The sequence below is a fragment of the Crinia signifera genome, chromosome 19 (assembly GCF_055691185.1).
Source record: "Crinia signifera chromosome 19, ASM5569118v1, whole genome shotgun sequence".
NCBI classification, from domain to species: Eukaryota; Metazoa; Chordata; class Amphibia; order Anura; family Myobatrachidae; genus Crinia; species Crinia signifera.
In genome coordinates, this window is record NC_139226.1 from 127,416,278 (window position 1) to 127,429,926 (window position 13,649).

The window sequence follows — 13,649 nt, forward strand, 5'->3', positions numbered from 1 at the left end:
CTCCACTGCATTCCACCCACAAACCAACGGGCAGACAGAACGGGTCAACCAAGACTTGGAAGCCTTCATTCGTTTATTCATCTCTTCTTCTCAAGACGACTGGGTGGATCTTCTGCCTTGGGCGGAATATGCGCACAATAATTCTTATCATTCATCCTCCGGCACCACTCCCTTTTTTTACTGTTTTTGGCAAACATCCCCGATCTCCAGATTTCTCAGACTTATCTTCATCCGATGTTCCTGCAGCTGCTGCTTCTTTACAACGGTTTGCGAAAATCTGGTCAGATGTTCATACCGCTCTCCTCAAAGCATCCGCTCGATACAAAAGGATGGCGGACAGGAAAAGAAGAGCGGCTCCCAAATTGAAGGTTGGAGATCGAGTGTGGCTGTCTACCCGCCACATACGCCTTCGGTTACCATCCATGAAGCTGGCTCCCCGATTCATCGGACCGTTCCCAATCACGCAAGTTATTAATCCTGTTGCATACAGACTACAGCTTCCTTCTTCCCTGAAGATCTCAAATTCTTTTCATGTGTCTCTTCTAAAGCCCTTGAGATTGAACTTATATCAAAAGAATGTGCCCAAACCGCCCAAGATTGGTTCTGAAAGAGAGACTGAGTTCGAAGTGAGACGCATCATCGACTCACGTTGTCGCAATGCCCATCCGCAGTATCTGGTGGAGTGGCTTGGATTCGGTCCTGAGGAGAACTCCTGGGTTAATGCGGCAGATCTCCATGCTCCCCGTCTGGTGAGGCAATTCTTTCAAAGAAACCCACATAAGGTGTGTAGGTGCCCTGGGGTCACCCAGAAAAGGGGGGGTACTGTCACACTCAGCCGCGGCGGTGCGCGGCGGGCATATTACTCACCCGTCCGCGCCCGCCGTCGGCTAGCGTGTAGTGGTCTCCGGGTCAGCGGCAGCGGGCAGCGTGGGACGCCGACAGGTGTAGCAGTGTGTGCTGTAATGGTGCCGGGAGGCCGGCGCCGCCATCTTGGTTAAGGGCAAAATAGCAGATTGGCCCAGGTCTGAGGTTTCCTCCCATACTGACCTGACAGCCAATGGCAGCCGCCCTCTTGGGATATAGGGGATCTGCCTAGGGCTGTTCAGCGTCAGTGCAAAGAGTCTCCAGAGGCGTTCACAGCTCCCAGCTGACTCCGGCTCTCTGACTCACCTCTCCTGACCTTGGTGCCTTGCTCGTGCTCTGTGTTGGTCTAGGTTACTGCTTAACCCCATCGCTGCCAGTTCTCTCCACAGTCTGGTCTCTGCCTGTATCCCTGAGCTTTCTGGCCTAGCCCTTTAAGTCTCCTGCTTCCAAGCAATTCTTCAATCTTCATTCATCATTCATCTTCTTCCAGTCTTCAAGGATCCTTCATTTACCATCAAGTACATTCTCTTTCCTCATCCTCTTATTCTTCAAGACCCCAGCCAGCCGTCCTATGCTATTTGAACTGTCATTATTCAAATGAACTTTCTTCTTCTAAAGTGCCTTGCTGGCTCAAGTATTGTTTATCACTAACTGCCACTTTAAGAAAGTATTCAAGTGTGTATTGTTTCCATTTATGAATTCTATTATTAAACCTGCACGATTTAATCCTTCATCCTCTGGTCCGTCTCCAGTTGCTACACACCACACGACTTCATCCAGCCCTTCAGTTGTGACAAATATATAACACAATCCTATAGGATGTCAACAATATATAGAGTATATATATTATCTGCATCTAACCATCAAAATATCCATGTACACAAAGCAGACTATTCCATCAGAAATCTGGGAGATACATCTCAATGCAAATTAGATTACTGTTACTTAGGTTATATTTCCCCAAGGTTCTACAAATCATTAATATGAATGAAAAGATTAGATACTAGTAAGCCCGCTCGAAGTAAATGCTTCGAAAGCTAGTCTGCTAGCTTGTTCTTTCTGGCAGAGGAAATGTGGTACCCGCACAGTTGGCAAATACCATATGAGAGTAAAATGTGTTCATATCCCAAAAGCTGCTGACATTGAAAGAGAAATCCTCATTTGACACCTCCATCTATCACCCTATGTCAGGGGTTCCCAATCTTTTCTGAATCACGGCACCCTAGAGTATCAGAATTTTTTTGCAGCACCCCTAGGCCAAAAAAAATATATATGAGATTGGGTTTACATTTGATTCTTAGGGTCAGTTATGTGGTAAAGGGCAGGATTTGCTTCTGTTTGTACACATTTTATGATTGGCAGCCTCCAGCACTAGTTTTGCTCATAAATAATTACCCATTGATAATTTGAATTGGTCCTGGACCACCAACCCAGGGCACCCCTGCAAGTGTCCTGAGGCACCCCAGGGAGCCACGGCACACAGTTTGGGAACCACTGCCCTATGTCCTAGTAGTTCGATGTAGCAAAACATGTTGATCAGCAGTCTGAAGCCAAGTCTTCCATGTTAAAGATTTTAAATGAGAAACCTGAGACTTCCCAGGACACTTGGGAGCCATCTAGCTTCTATGCTATCCAGACTGTAAAATAATATTATCCCATAATTAAGCTCGTTAGGAGGTTTCTGGCTTTTTGGTTTTAAACAGCCACCATAAGGGATTTATTGATCTTCTAGATGTCCGCGTTATTGATTGGGCTATGATGTCTATGATAAAGTAAGTCAATTTGGGAATTTCAATGCAGACAAAAGGAGAATAAGCCCTTTCTTTAATTTTCAAGTAACACAATGGAAAAAACCCTACTTTATAAATTTGCTTTATACTGCATTAAAATTGATCAGTGTATATATTTTCTGGTACTTGTTTCCAAGCACGGCGCCCACTAAGCAAATATCGCGTACCGTGTATAGTGCTGTGCGATGCCTGTGATGCGATGTCCATATTAAGTGCACTGAAGTGCTTATACAATGAAATATCGCATAGGATGGCATAGCACCAAATGCGATATTTCATTGTACAAGCACCCATGCCATGAGATGTGATGGGTGCTTACTATGACATGTGATGTGATTACATGTGATGGGTGCTTATAATTGTAAGCATTGTTTTGCGTCACCCCCTGTATCCACGCCACCCCGAAGCGTGGCGAGCACAGCGAGCCCCGCGAGGAGTGGCGGAACGCGTCCTCCGACCTTTTCATACCCCCACTATCCACATCGGCGTGGAGTTGACTTTATAGAGTGTGGCGAGTCTAGCGAGCCACCGAGCCCGAAGCATGGTGAGCGCAGAGAGCCCCACGAGGGGACACGGAATACATGTAAAGTAATCCTTGTCCGCTCGCCACACTATATAAAAACAACTCCACACCGACAGGTATAGTGGGGGTATGAAAAGGTCGGAGGAAGCGTTCCGCTGCGCTCGCCAAGCTTCGGGGTGGCGTGGAGAGTGCTGGTGTTTTAGGAACACATTCACACAGCTGAAAAAGTAATGACGACATGTGTTAACTAATAACTAATTTACTTAACAAATTTGATTAATGTAGCAGAAATAATTTAAGAACATTAATTAGTGAAAATCGCATCGCATGCTAGTACTATGCGTTATGCGATGCAATGCGATTTGACTACGTTTGCGTACGTAGCAAACCTGGGTGCCGTGCTAGGAAACAAGAACCCATTTTCTTTATGTATATACATTGCTATATTACTTGCTTAACAGTACCAGTGTAAAGCGAATTACTTATCAAGATAAAGGAATATTAGCTAGTGGGCAAATTGCTATGAAAAATAGAACAGAGAATATAGATGGAAATGAGCAAGGCCTGTACAGAAGAACGTTCCTTTAAGCGCTGTATATGGTATAAGAATTGTAAATGAGCCGACTATGGTTGCTGTATTGAATGATAGTTACAATATAAAAAGGACATTACATCAAGCAATTACTTTGAAAGTACAGTCTGTACTATCTAGAGCAATGGTTACTATTTACCCAATTTACTCTGTCCAAATTTACCTTCACTAATATCTTCCCTTTCAGGATCTCCGGGGAAGGCAGCTTTGTAGAATCGCCATTCAGCACAGAAGACAGATCTAACTTGTCTCCTAGGATTTCCGTTAAATACTGAGCCATTTTCTTCTGCTGCACCACACTGCAGTGATTTTCAATGGACAAGATGACCGGGAACCTGAAAAGGGAAGCCGGATGAAAAGCGTTGGCATAATAGACCTTTATTCTTACTTGACACAAAACCAGTAAGAAATCTAACGCTAGAGTTAGTTACTGTATATAACAAAGGAATCACAATTAATTGCTGAAGTTCCTACTATTAATTGCATGCAACAGAATAAGCAGCCAATGCAATGGATATACGTTAATTATTCAAGCCTTAGACATTATACAGTATTTTGGGCATTTTTAACTTGATACAATATAAGACTCAGCTGGTCCTAACACCCGTGGGTATGCTGGTACTTGTAGTGCTTATTTTTTAAAAATGAGGGGCGGAGGGATTTAGCCCTCTATGCGCAATACCCAGGACTGGATGTCACTATTGCAGGGTTTTACTTGTTATGTGCTTAGAGCACTGACTGAGGATCTCAAGCACTTTCTGTACCCTGATATTGTCAGTACAGCAATTGCTGTAAGCACTAATGTAGGGTACACACCACGACGACCCGCTCACGATGCACATCGTGAGCGGGTCGTCAGTGTCTCGTCCGACCCGCTCACGGTGACGCGGGGGAGCACGACCCGCTCACGATGTGCACCGTGAGCGGGTCCGATCCGATGGCGACCCGCACCCGGCTGTATGGTCGTCATTGAGATCCTACCTGCAGCAGGTAGGATCTCAATAACGACCGACCGACCCGCGGGACCGCGCATCGGATCGGTATCGGTCCACACCAGGACAGAAAAGGGCCCAATCACCACCCAATCTACATCCAATTGGTCGGAATTGGATCTAGATTGAGGGGATCGGGCCCTAGTCGTCCTGGTGTGTACCCAGCATAACACCCGAAATAGGTTTTTGTGGGGATACACGTTACACAATTTTTTACCCCACTTTTAAAACAAATACCAGTGAGGATCTTGCAACCAAAGTTGTAACAGATGCTGTGTGCCCACTGCAGGCATATTATGTGTCTATCTCATGGTTGGCGACTTTCTGGCAGCCCTCTCCGGGAGAGTATGGCAGGGGGGAAATAGGGGTGGGGCGGAGCCACAGCCGTGGTGAACAGTTTAGGGGCTTTGCTAGAGAGATTGCGTCATTTAGCCACACCCCCGCCGTTCAGTGCCGGTATTTTATGCATTGCACTGTGGGGAGCGTGGTTTAAATGACACGATTGCCTCATTTCTCCCACAGCCCCCACCTACCAAGGTAGATGCAGGACAATGCGGGAGGGTTGCCCTCCTTTCCGGGACCCTCCTGGCCCTTCCGGGAGGGTAGGCAACCCTGGTCTATCTCCACCCCTACATGATATGCTGGTTCCCTAAATGGCCTTTCTGTATTTAGGCTATGCTACAATTCCCTTTGCTCCATGTGTCCTCTTTCATCCCATGGGCCTGTAAGCAGAAGATACACTTGACAAATTTGTTCTTAAATTTGTTCTTAAAATGGGCAAATCGATATGCCAACAGGGCATAGAGAGTTATTTGGGTGGGGTGTGTTCGAAATAAAATCTACATTGCAGTGTAAAGGTGCCCATACACTATGCGAGTTTGAGCCGATTTCAGCACTTTAGGCCGATAAATCGAGTGCAGTGGCTAGGTCCGTATAGCTCCACCCCCTCAGCCGCCTGTAGCTCCGCCCCCTCATCCGTCCGTAGCTCCGCCCCCAACTGCCCGTATATCTGCCACATTACAGGACTGAGGGGGGGATTGGTGGTGTGAAAGGAGGTTGTTCTAGCTGCTGTCGCTGCTGCCTCCCGGATGCAGTGACAGGCTCAGCAGCAGCACACAGCCTCCGTGAACTGCATTCTCAGTGTCACAACACACTGCCTTACTCTGCCGCTTTGCCCGCCGCCCGTACAACGCTGCCTGCTCCTGACCATCCCCACTGCCCGGCAAACTGACTCAGTTGCGGGAGGAGTTGCGCCGGCCGCACATGTGCAGCAGCCCTCCCGCGGCCATCCTGGAGGGTGTTGTGCGGTGGCAGCAGGTCCTGGAGCGAGGCTGAGGGGGGCACGGTGTGTAGGCATGGGGCGGGGTTTGGGCGAGGGTGGGTGGGCATGGGAAGTGTTGGGAGGTTGTGTGTAGGAAGGGATGCATTATGGGTGTAGCCGTGGGGCGGGCTTTAGGCGGTCATGAGGAGTGGCGGCCGAGAAGGGGGCGGATAGTGTGGGAGCTGCTGTGTAGGAAGGAGGGCAAGGGGGTGATGTGTAGAACGGAAGTGGCCAGGTTTTGCATTGTGGCTAACGGTGGACAGGCCTGTCAATCCCCCATGGAAGCCCGCCCACCGTTACCTACACTGATTGTGAGTGACGGATCTGGCTAAATATATAAGAGATGGCACATCAAGCATGAAATCGTATGTGAGCCTCCCGGGGAGCTTCCGGGCGGCTTACAGGAGAGTAGGGTCCGACTTGTCCTAAGGACAAGTCGGCCTAATGTATGGGGGCCTTTAGAATAAAGCAGCCGGTATTTACCCTGCACAGAAACAATATACCCCACCCAAATCTAACTCTCTCTACACGTGTTACATCTGCCCTACCTGCAGTTGTACATGGTTTTTCCCATTTGAGAACAAATTTGTCCTTCGATCAAGTCTGAAATAGGACCTTAGTGCAGATCTACAATAACCTCTCAATTATCAACTAATGATGGAGCCATCAAAAAGAAACAGAAGGAAGCACAATGTACATACATAAAGGAATATCTATAATGCCCACTGAGATGTATACTCTTGGGACTCTATAGTCAATGCTACTTCGTGTGACTACTGTAAATGATCCCTTTAATAAGAATATATATGAATTACACAGGTTCTATGACTGGTTGTAGGGGGATCAGGTTATGGGATATCTCTCCCAATCATCCAATCACAGAATAGGTCTAAACCGTGTGTGTTTCTGCGATAGAGCCAAGTTTGTCAGTTGTCAAAAATAACCCTATAGCAGAACATCAGAGACCCAGCTCACTGACTGCAGGAAAACACATTAATGCCTAATGCAATCACCTCTGGCAAATCTGGGCATGAATGAAGAGGTTCATATGAATGGGATACGGTCACTAGGACGACAGTATGAAGAGTGACATACATTAGGTTGAGTGGGCTGTGACATAAAGCAGACCCTCCAACTGTGCCAATTTACTTTTTTCCCCCAAAAAAATAATTGCGCCGTGGGTTCACACTGTCGCTGCCGCTCCTTGTCCGACACTCCGCTAGCTAAGCTTGCGGTAGGGCCCGATGGGTGTAGAGTTTAAACTCCGGCCCAGCAGTGCATTGCGGTCCCGGCAGTGTGCGTCGCGTCTTGACGTCACGCAGCCAGCTCCTGCACTCAGGGGCGGTCTCTCACTAGTCGAGACACCTGGCGCATGTGCATATTTCCGGATGCCAGAGCGACATTCCTCTGTGCCGGGAGATAAAGGGAGCGGCCGTGTTGGTGCAGCTACAATCCAATGATTAATTATTGTGGCGCGGTACCGTAAGTAAATTAATAATAAAACAAACACACATATATACATAATATATGTGTGTATATGTATATATAATGTCCTGATCAAACAACAAAAAATAACAATGCAACTTGAAAAATAACAATGCGACTTGAAAAATAACAATGCGACTTGTCAATCACATCGTCGGCAATCAAGGTCATACTATTCTATTACGGACTAGCTTCATTCATACAAAGGAACATGAAGCAAACGCCAGCGAGGAACATTTCACTTTATCTTCACATTTCGTAGAACATATCCTTCTTGATTCTTTAAGTGGCCATCCGATGACTTCCCCGAATCACCCAGCTGCTAATGCATTAGAACAATCACAGCCTTCAAAGATTTTACTGAACTCCTGACCAGTCTATTGTTTCCTGATACTGGTGCTCTGCCTTATACCAGGCATGTGTCACTGATGCGAATACAGTAAGGATAAGATGTAACGGGCTCATCTATTACTCAACTTCATTCCTACCACATTGCTGTCTGCCATCTATTCTACTTGATTTATTCATCTCAGTCTTGCTTAGACATCCCACCACTTTCTACGGTGTTAAACAATTAGGCTGAAATCCTGACAAATGCTGCACAAACCTTTTACCATCTGTATGTGTTTTAAAATCGAATGGAAATATAAAGACACCAGCAATCTATAAAGTCATAAAAGTGATTTCTACCAGGATTGTCGTCAGAATATCGACATGTTCAGAATGTTAACACTGGCATATTTATATTAACGTGGACAGTGAGAATGTTGGCACATTGAATTAGGGTTAGGCTTATGGTAAGAACAGTGGTTCCCAAACTCAGTCCTTCAGGCACTCTAACACTCCTGGTTTCAATATATTCATACTTGGGAACAGGTGGTTACTTCGAACGGACGTATGTACTAATTTAGGCACCTAAGCTTAAGCCTAGATATCCTTAAAACCTGGACTGCTGGGATGTTTTGAGAACCTACAAGAAACAACACATAGAAGCAGCACTGAAACAACTATGAATCAAAAAGAATCAATCATTAGATGAATAATTTTTATATATTTAAAAGTGAGATCACTTACAGTAATTGGCATTATTATACATACATATGATACAATACAATACAATAAAATAAGTGTTAAAAATGGGTAAACCTCACTCGCAGGATGGATGATGAAGCCAAATAAATCGTATGGCTCTATACTGAAACAGGCCAGTTTGAAGTAGGTATGTTTTGCCAAGATGGCTGTTAATAGTATCACTGTTGGTAGATGATGAATTCGATCTGAAGCGAAGCCACAGGTCCTCTCTATTTATACTGTATCCCCAATCCGGTGCTGCTGGAGGAATCTGTGAATATCAGATGGTGCCCGGAGTCCTCACTGGTAGTGCGGTGCCCCCAAAAGCCGCTGGAGGATGATGGAATCGCCAATTTCAATGCAATAATAAAATGGTCCTCTCTCAGGTGAATTTGGATGGTAGGATTCACCTGGGGGTGTCCAAATAATGAGTTTCCGTTCGGGGGCCACAGGGAGTCCTGTAGGGGGTATCCCCAAAGCAATGGTGACCAAGGTGGAGATAACCGCAGCTTCTGGTAAGTCCATGTACAACTGTTGTTTCACAGATTCCACCAGCGGCACCGGATTGGGATACCGTATAAAAAGAGAGGACCTGTGACTTCATTTCAGATCTAATTCATCTACCAACAGTGATACTATTAACAGCCATCTTGGTAAAAACATACCTACTTCCAACTGGCCTTTTTCAATATAGAGCCATAAGATTTCCTTGTCGTCATCATCCATCCTGCGAGTGAGGTTTACCCATTTTTAATATTTATTTTTCATGTATTTTGTCATATGTATGTATATTAATGACAATCACTTTTAAATATATAAAAATGATTCATCCAATGATTGATTATTTTTGAATCATTGTAGTTTCAGCACTGCTTGTGTGTTTTTTCTTGTTATTCTTTGATAGGGATTGACTACCCCTATACCCCAGCAGCTGCTACATGCTAAACAACTCATATTTTAGACGCCTTCATTTTTCTCTAGTAGAATATATTTTTCTCCTGTTTTGAGAACCTAGTTTGGGGACCACTGGGTTAGGGTAAGACTGCAATGTGCATTATATATATATATATATATATATATATATATATATATATATATATATATATATATATATATATATATATATATATATATATATATATATATATATATATATATGTGTGCAAATATACAGTATGTCAACATTATGTCAATGTTGACATCGAAAATGTCAGTATTTTAATCTCATCATTCTATAAATAATGCTATTCAGATCATGTTGACATTAGAAACATTAGAAACTGCACTAGTTAGATTAACGACACCATTGCTCCAAAAATGTCTACACAACTCTGAACCTACCTCAATAATCTGTCTCCCCTTCCTACTAGATTGTAAACTCTTCAGAGCAGGGGCCTCTTCCCTCCTGTCATCTAAGCCCTCTTTTCTTCACATTTCACTGCCAGCTCTCCCATACTCAAACACTCAGAGACCATCTTTGTCCACCAGCCCCTAGTACAGGGTTGCCTACCCTCCCGGAATGGCCGGGAGGGTCCCGAAAATCAGGTTACCCTCCCGGCCCCCCGGAAAGTTGGCCAACCCTCCCGGATTCTGGGGGACCCCCGTTCCCCCCCCCCTGATTGCGGCTCCCCCCCCCCCTGACCATGGAGTTTAAATTACCTCATCTCTGCAGATCTCCGGGGAGGGGGCGGGGCTAAAGTGTCATAATCTCGTCATTTAGCCCTGCCCCTCCACGGAGATAGGTAAATTGAGTAACTTTCCTTCATGGGGCGGGGATTAATGATGTCACGTTTAAGCCGCCCCCCCCCCCCAACTCTTGCTGAAAGTCTCTTCTCCGGGCTTCTCCCAGAGAGGAGCTTTTAAAAGTCGGCAACCCTGCCCTAGTAGTACGTCGATCAAGATCTCATTGCTTACATCTAAGCTGTAATGTGTATCGACTGTGCCATTCATTTTACCTGTACTTTATTTCTGTTATTTATTTACTGTAATGTTATGTTTTGTCTCCCTGTACTATTCCTTTGTACGGCGCTGCAAAACACTTGTGTCGCCTTATAAACAACAACAACAACGGAAAAATATGTGCGGAACTATTACAGCGACAATCCCAGTGCAGAGACCAGCAGGATCTTACATTCTGGACAATTTTTTATAACTTGATAAAGGAATAAAAGCATGTGACAGATACTTACTCATTTTTTATGAAGGCATACTTGTTAATCGTTTCAATAACATCCTTGAAAAGGATTTTGGAAGTCAAGGTGTACCCGTGGTGGACAATTGGTTCTCCGTCTGGTCCATCCCAACAATCAACTGTAAATTAAAATAAATGGTTGAGCAAAGTTGCTATTGTATGACCTCTGACACATACAGTACCTACGAGGAAAGTAGAAGCACATCCAAACCTAACGATTTCTACAGAATACCCAATTGCTGAGCTAAAAATATAGCATTTATTGCTCTTCTGCGAAAATATGCCTGAAGAACAGCAATACGAACCCCCAGGATTAAACGGGTGTGGATCAGTTGCATGTCGACCTAATGACCGTCTAACTACTTGCTGGTGACAAAATGACTGTCTCCCGATTAAACATGGAGGGGCAGCATACATGCCGCAGTCTTTCACTTTATGACCACATAGCAGCCACCACAGAGTTAGAGAGTTGAAACATTTAAGACGCTGGTAATACCTTCTGCAGATTGGCAATAGCCTTTGGCCAATATGACGTACATTGTTCCAGAGAGGAATCCTACCAGCCACTAAAGGTGCATACACCAGCTGACAGCTTAGCACAGGGGTAGCCAACTCCAGTCCTCCAGAGCTACCAACACAGTGCACATTTTCCAGAATCATAAGTGAAGTAATTAGCTCCACCTGTGGATCTTTTAAAATGTGTCAGTCAGTAATGAGTGGACCTGTGAGGAGCTGGAACTGTTGGTAGCTCTCGAGGACTGGAGTTGGCTACCCTTGGCTTAGCAGGTGTCACGGAGGCTATGAACCAAGAAGGCAAGTGATCGTATAAGGTATCACTCTGCTTCCAGCTCTTCACAGGGCTGGACTTTTACTTTTTCAACATAATTACCTGTGACAGGCTAGAGGAAGAATCTTTGTATTTTTTGTTTTTTTTCCCTTTAGGCTACTATTAATAAGAACATATCTCTGACCTAGGTGAGCGGTGTGCTCACTTTTGTCTTAACATACTATGCTGAGAGTTTGGGGTTTTTATGTTTGACACCAGCAACCGTAGGTCTACCCTCCAGAGAGAACTTGAAAAGGAGATAAAGATTTTTAGAACATTGCTAGGATAAATTCATGCCCAAAATTTAGTTAATTGCGGCTTTAAACAACATTTTCTTCAAGGAGTGAAAATCTTCTTGTCAGATTATGTACTAACTTGTTAGCATTTGAAAAGAGTTTGTTTTTCTTTCAATAATGTAGATGATTAAATAATTGTAATACTGAAAAACAGCTTATTCCTGCCAAGAATTTAAATAGAGTCTCATATTTGCATTGTACAGCATTTCTTGAATGAAAGACGCGCATCCACTATCTGGAAATCAGCTAAATCTGTAAAGCAGCAGCAAAAGGCTATTTTTGGAAAGAAAACTCTTGACGTATTCGGGATGTGTTTACGAAGACGCCGTCTATCACTTTGCTCGGCAAAACTGGAGCATACGGGTCAGATAACAAGTGAATGCTTAACCCAAAACTGATGAAAATACAATATATATTTCCATTCACTATTCTATGAAGGTGTGTGTGTGCATAAATATATAAAATGTGCATTACAAATTTAAAAATCTGAAGGCTTCTGTTAAATTACAATTCTCTGCTTAAGGTAAAACATCTGCAGATACAGACAAATATGACCAAATGTAATAGCCTCAGATTTCGGCAAGTGTCAGTATTGCACACAGGGGGGGTTTCTGAGTACCCAGAAACCCCCCCCCCCCTCCCCAGGAATCTAAGTGCCCGAGTCTGAAAGCTGATGGTCCCCTCTTTCCATGGGTACAAGAATTTTAAAAAATCGGCCCTGGGGAACCAGAGATATCTGACTTCAAAGCAGTGGTCCCCATCTAAGCCTGTTAATTGCTCTCCTCAGTCAGATATTTCAGTTTCTGTCTGACTTAGAGTTTTTCTGAGGGTATATTCCAAAAGCTGGGACTTTCCCCCTTTGATGGACACTAGTAGCTTGTCTCTACTGTGCCCAGAACCAGAGATATCAGCCTTCCAGTAGCTGGTTACTGCTCCAGCTCCACACACCTGGTATGTAGTTTAATATACTCGTTGGCGGATTGCTCTGCCTCCTGAACTCTGATCTCCTAGTCCCCAGTACCATTAAGAAAACTAGTTCCAGGAACTGGAGATATCTGCAGTCAAGCAAGCTGTCCTCCCACCAGAAAATTATGAATAAGCTCACTCCACTATACACCCCTCCTCTGCGTATTAAACATCCTGTCCCTCTCTGGAAGCCCCCTTTTGAAAATCCTGCGTTTGCCCCTGAGTGTACAGAATGTCGCACAAACTCTGGAGTTTTTTGTTAAAGAGGCGGTCATTTACAAACCATGCCTTGTAAGTGATCTTCCCTCTATAAAAACCTCAGAGTTCTTCCGGCATCCCGTATGGCTGCCAAACTTGGAGGCGATTATATTTGGCCAATACAGTAGCTTGCAGAATGTGACCAGGGTCCTATACAGTATATTTGGAATTTGTATATTATACTTTCTTCCATGATTTTTCTGTCTTCTGATTTTGGCGGAAAATGCCCGCATCACTTCTTTACATTAGCCATTCAATTGGCCTAACTGAATAGGAGACAAACGAGCATTTTTGATCCAAAGAAGTGTAGCCAGTTGCAGTAGACCAGGGGTGGCCAAACCGGTCCTCGAGATCTACCAACGGTCCACGTTTTCCAGGTTACCTAGCTGCTGCACAGCTATAGTCATTACTAACTGTCACATGACCCAGATCACCTAGCTGCTGCACAGCTGTAGTCATTACTAACGGTCACAT

The 13,649-nt window shown here is 44.6% G+C and overlaps 1 protein-coding gene across 10 annotated transcripts in view; it reads right to left on the reverse strand.

Moving 5' to 3' along the window:
• PLCH2 (phospholipase C eta 2) overlaps nt 1–13,649 on the reverse strand; it is a 595,308-nt gene that overhangs the window by 132,694 nt on the left and 448,965 nt on the right. For all 10 annotated transcript variants that reach the window (XM_083163311.1, XM_083163313.1, XM_083163310.1 and 7 more), the window contains 2 exons: nt 10,828–10,948; nt 3,933–4,104 (listed from right to left, as the gene is read on the reverse strand). In XM_083163311.1, the coding sequence (XP_083019437.1) occupies nt 3,933–4,104; nt 10,828–10,948 (293 nt within the window). The remainder of the gene's footprint in view (nt 1–3,932; nt 4,105–10,827; nt 10,949–13,649) is intronic.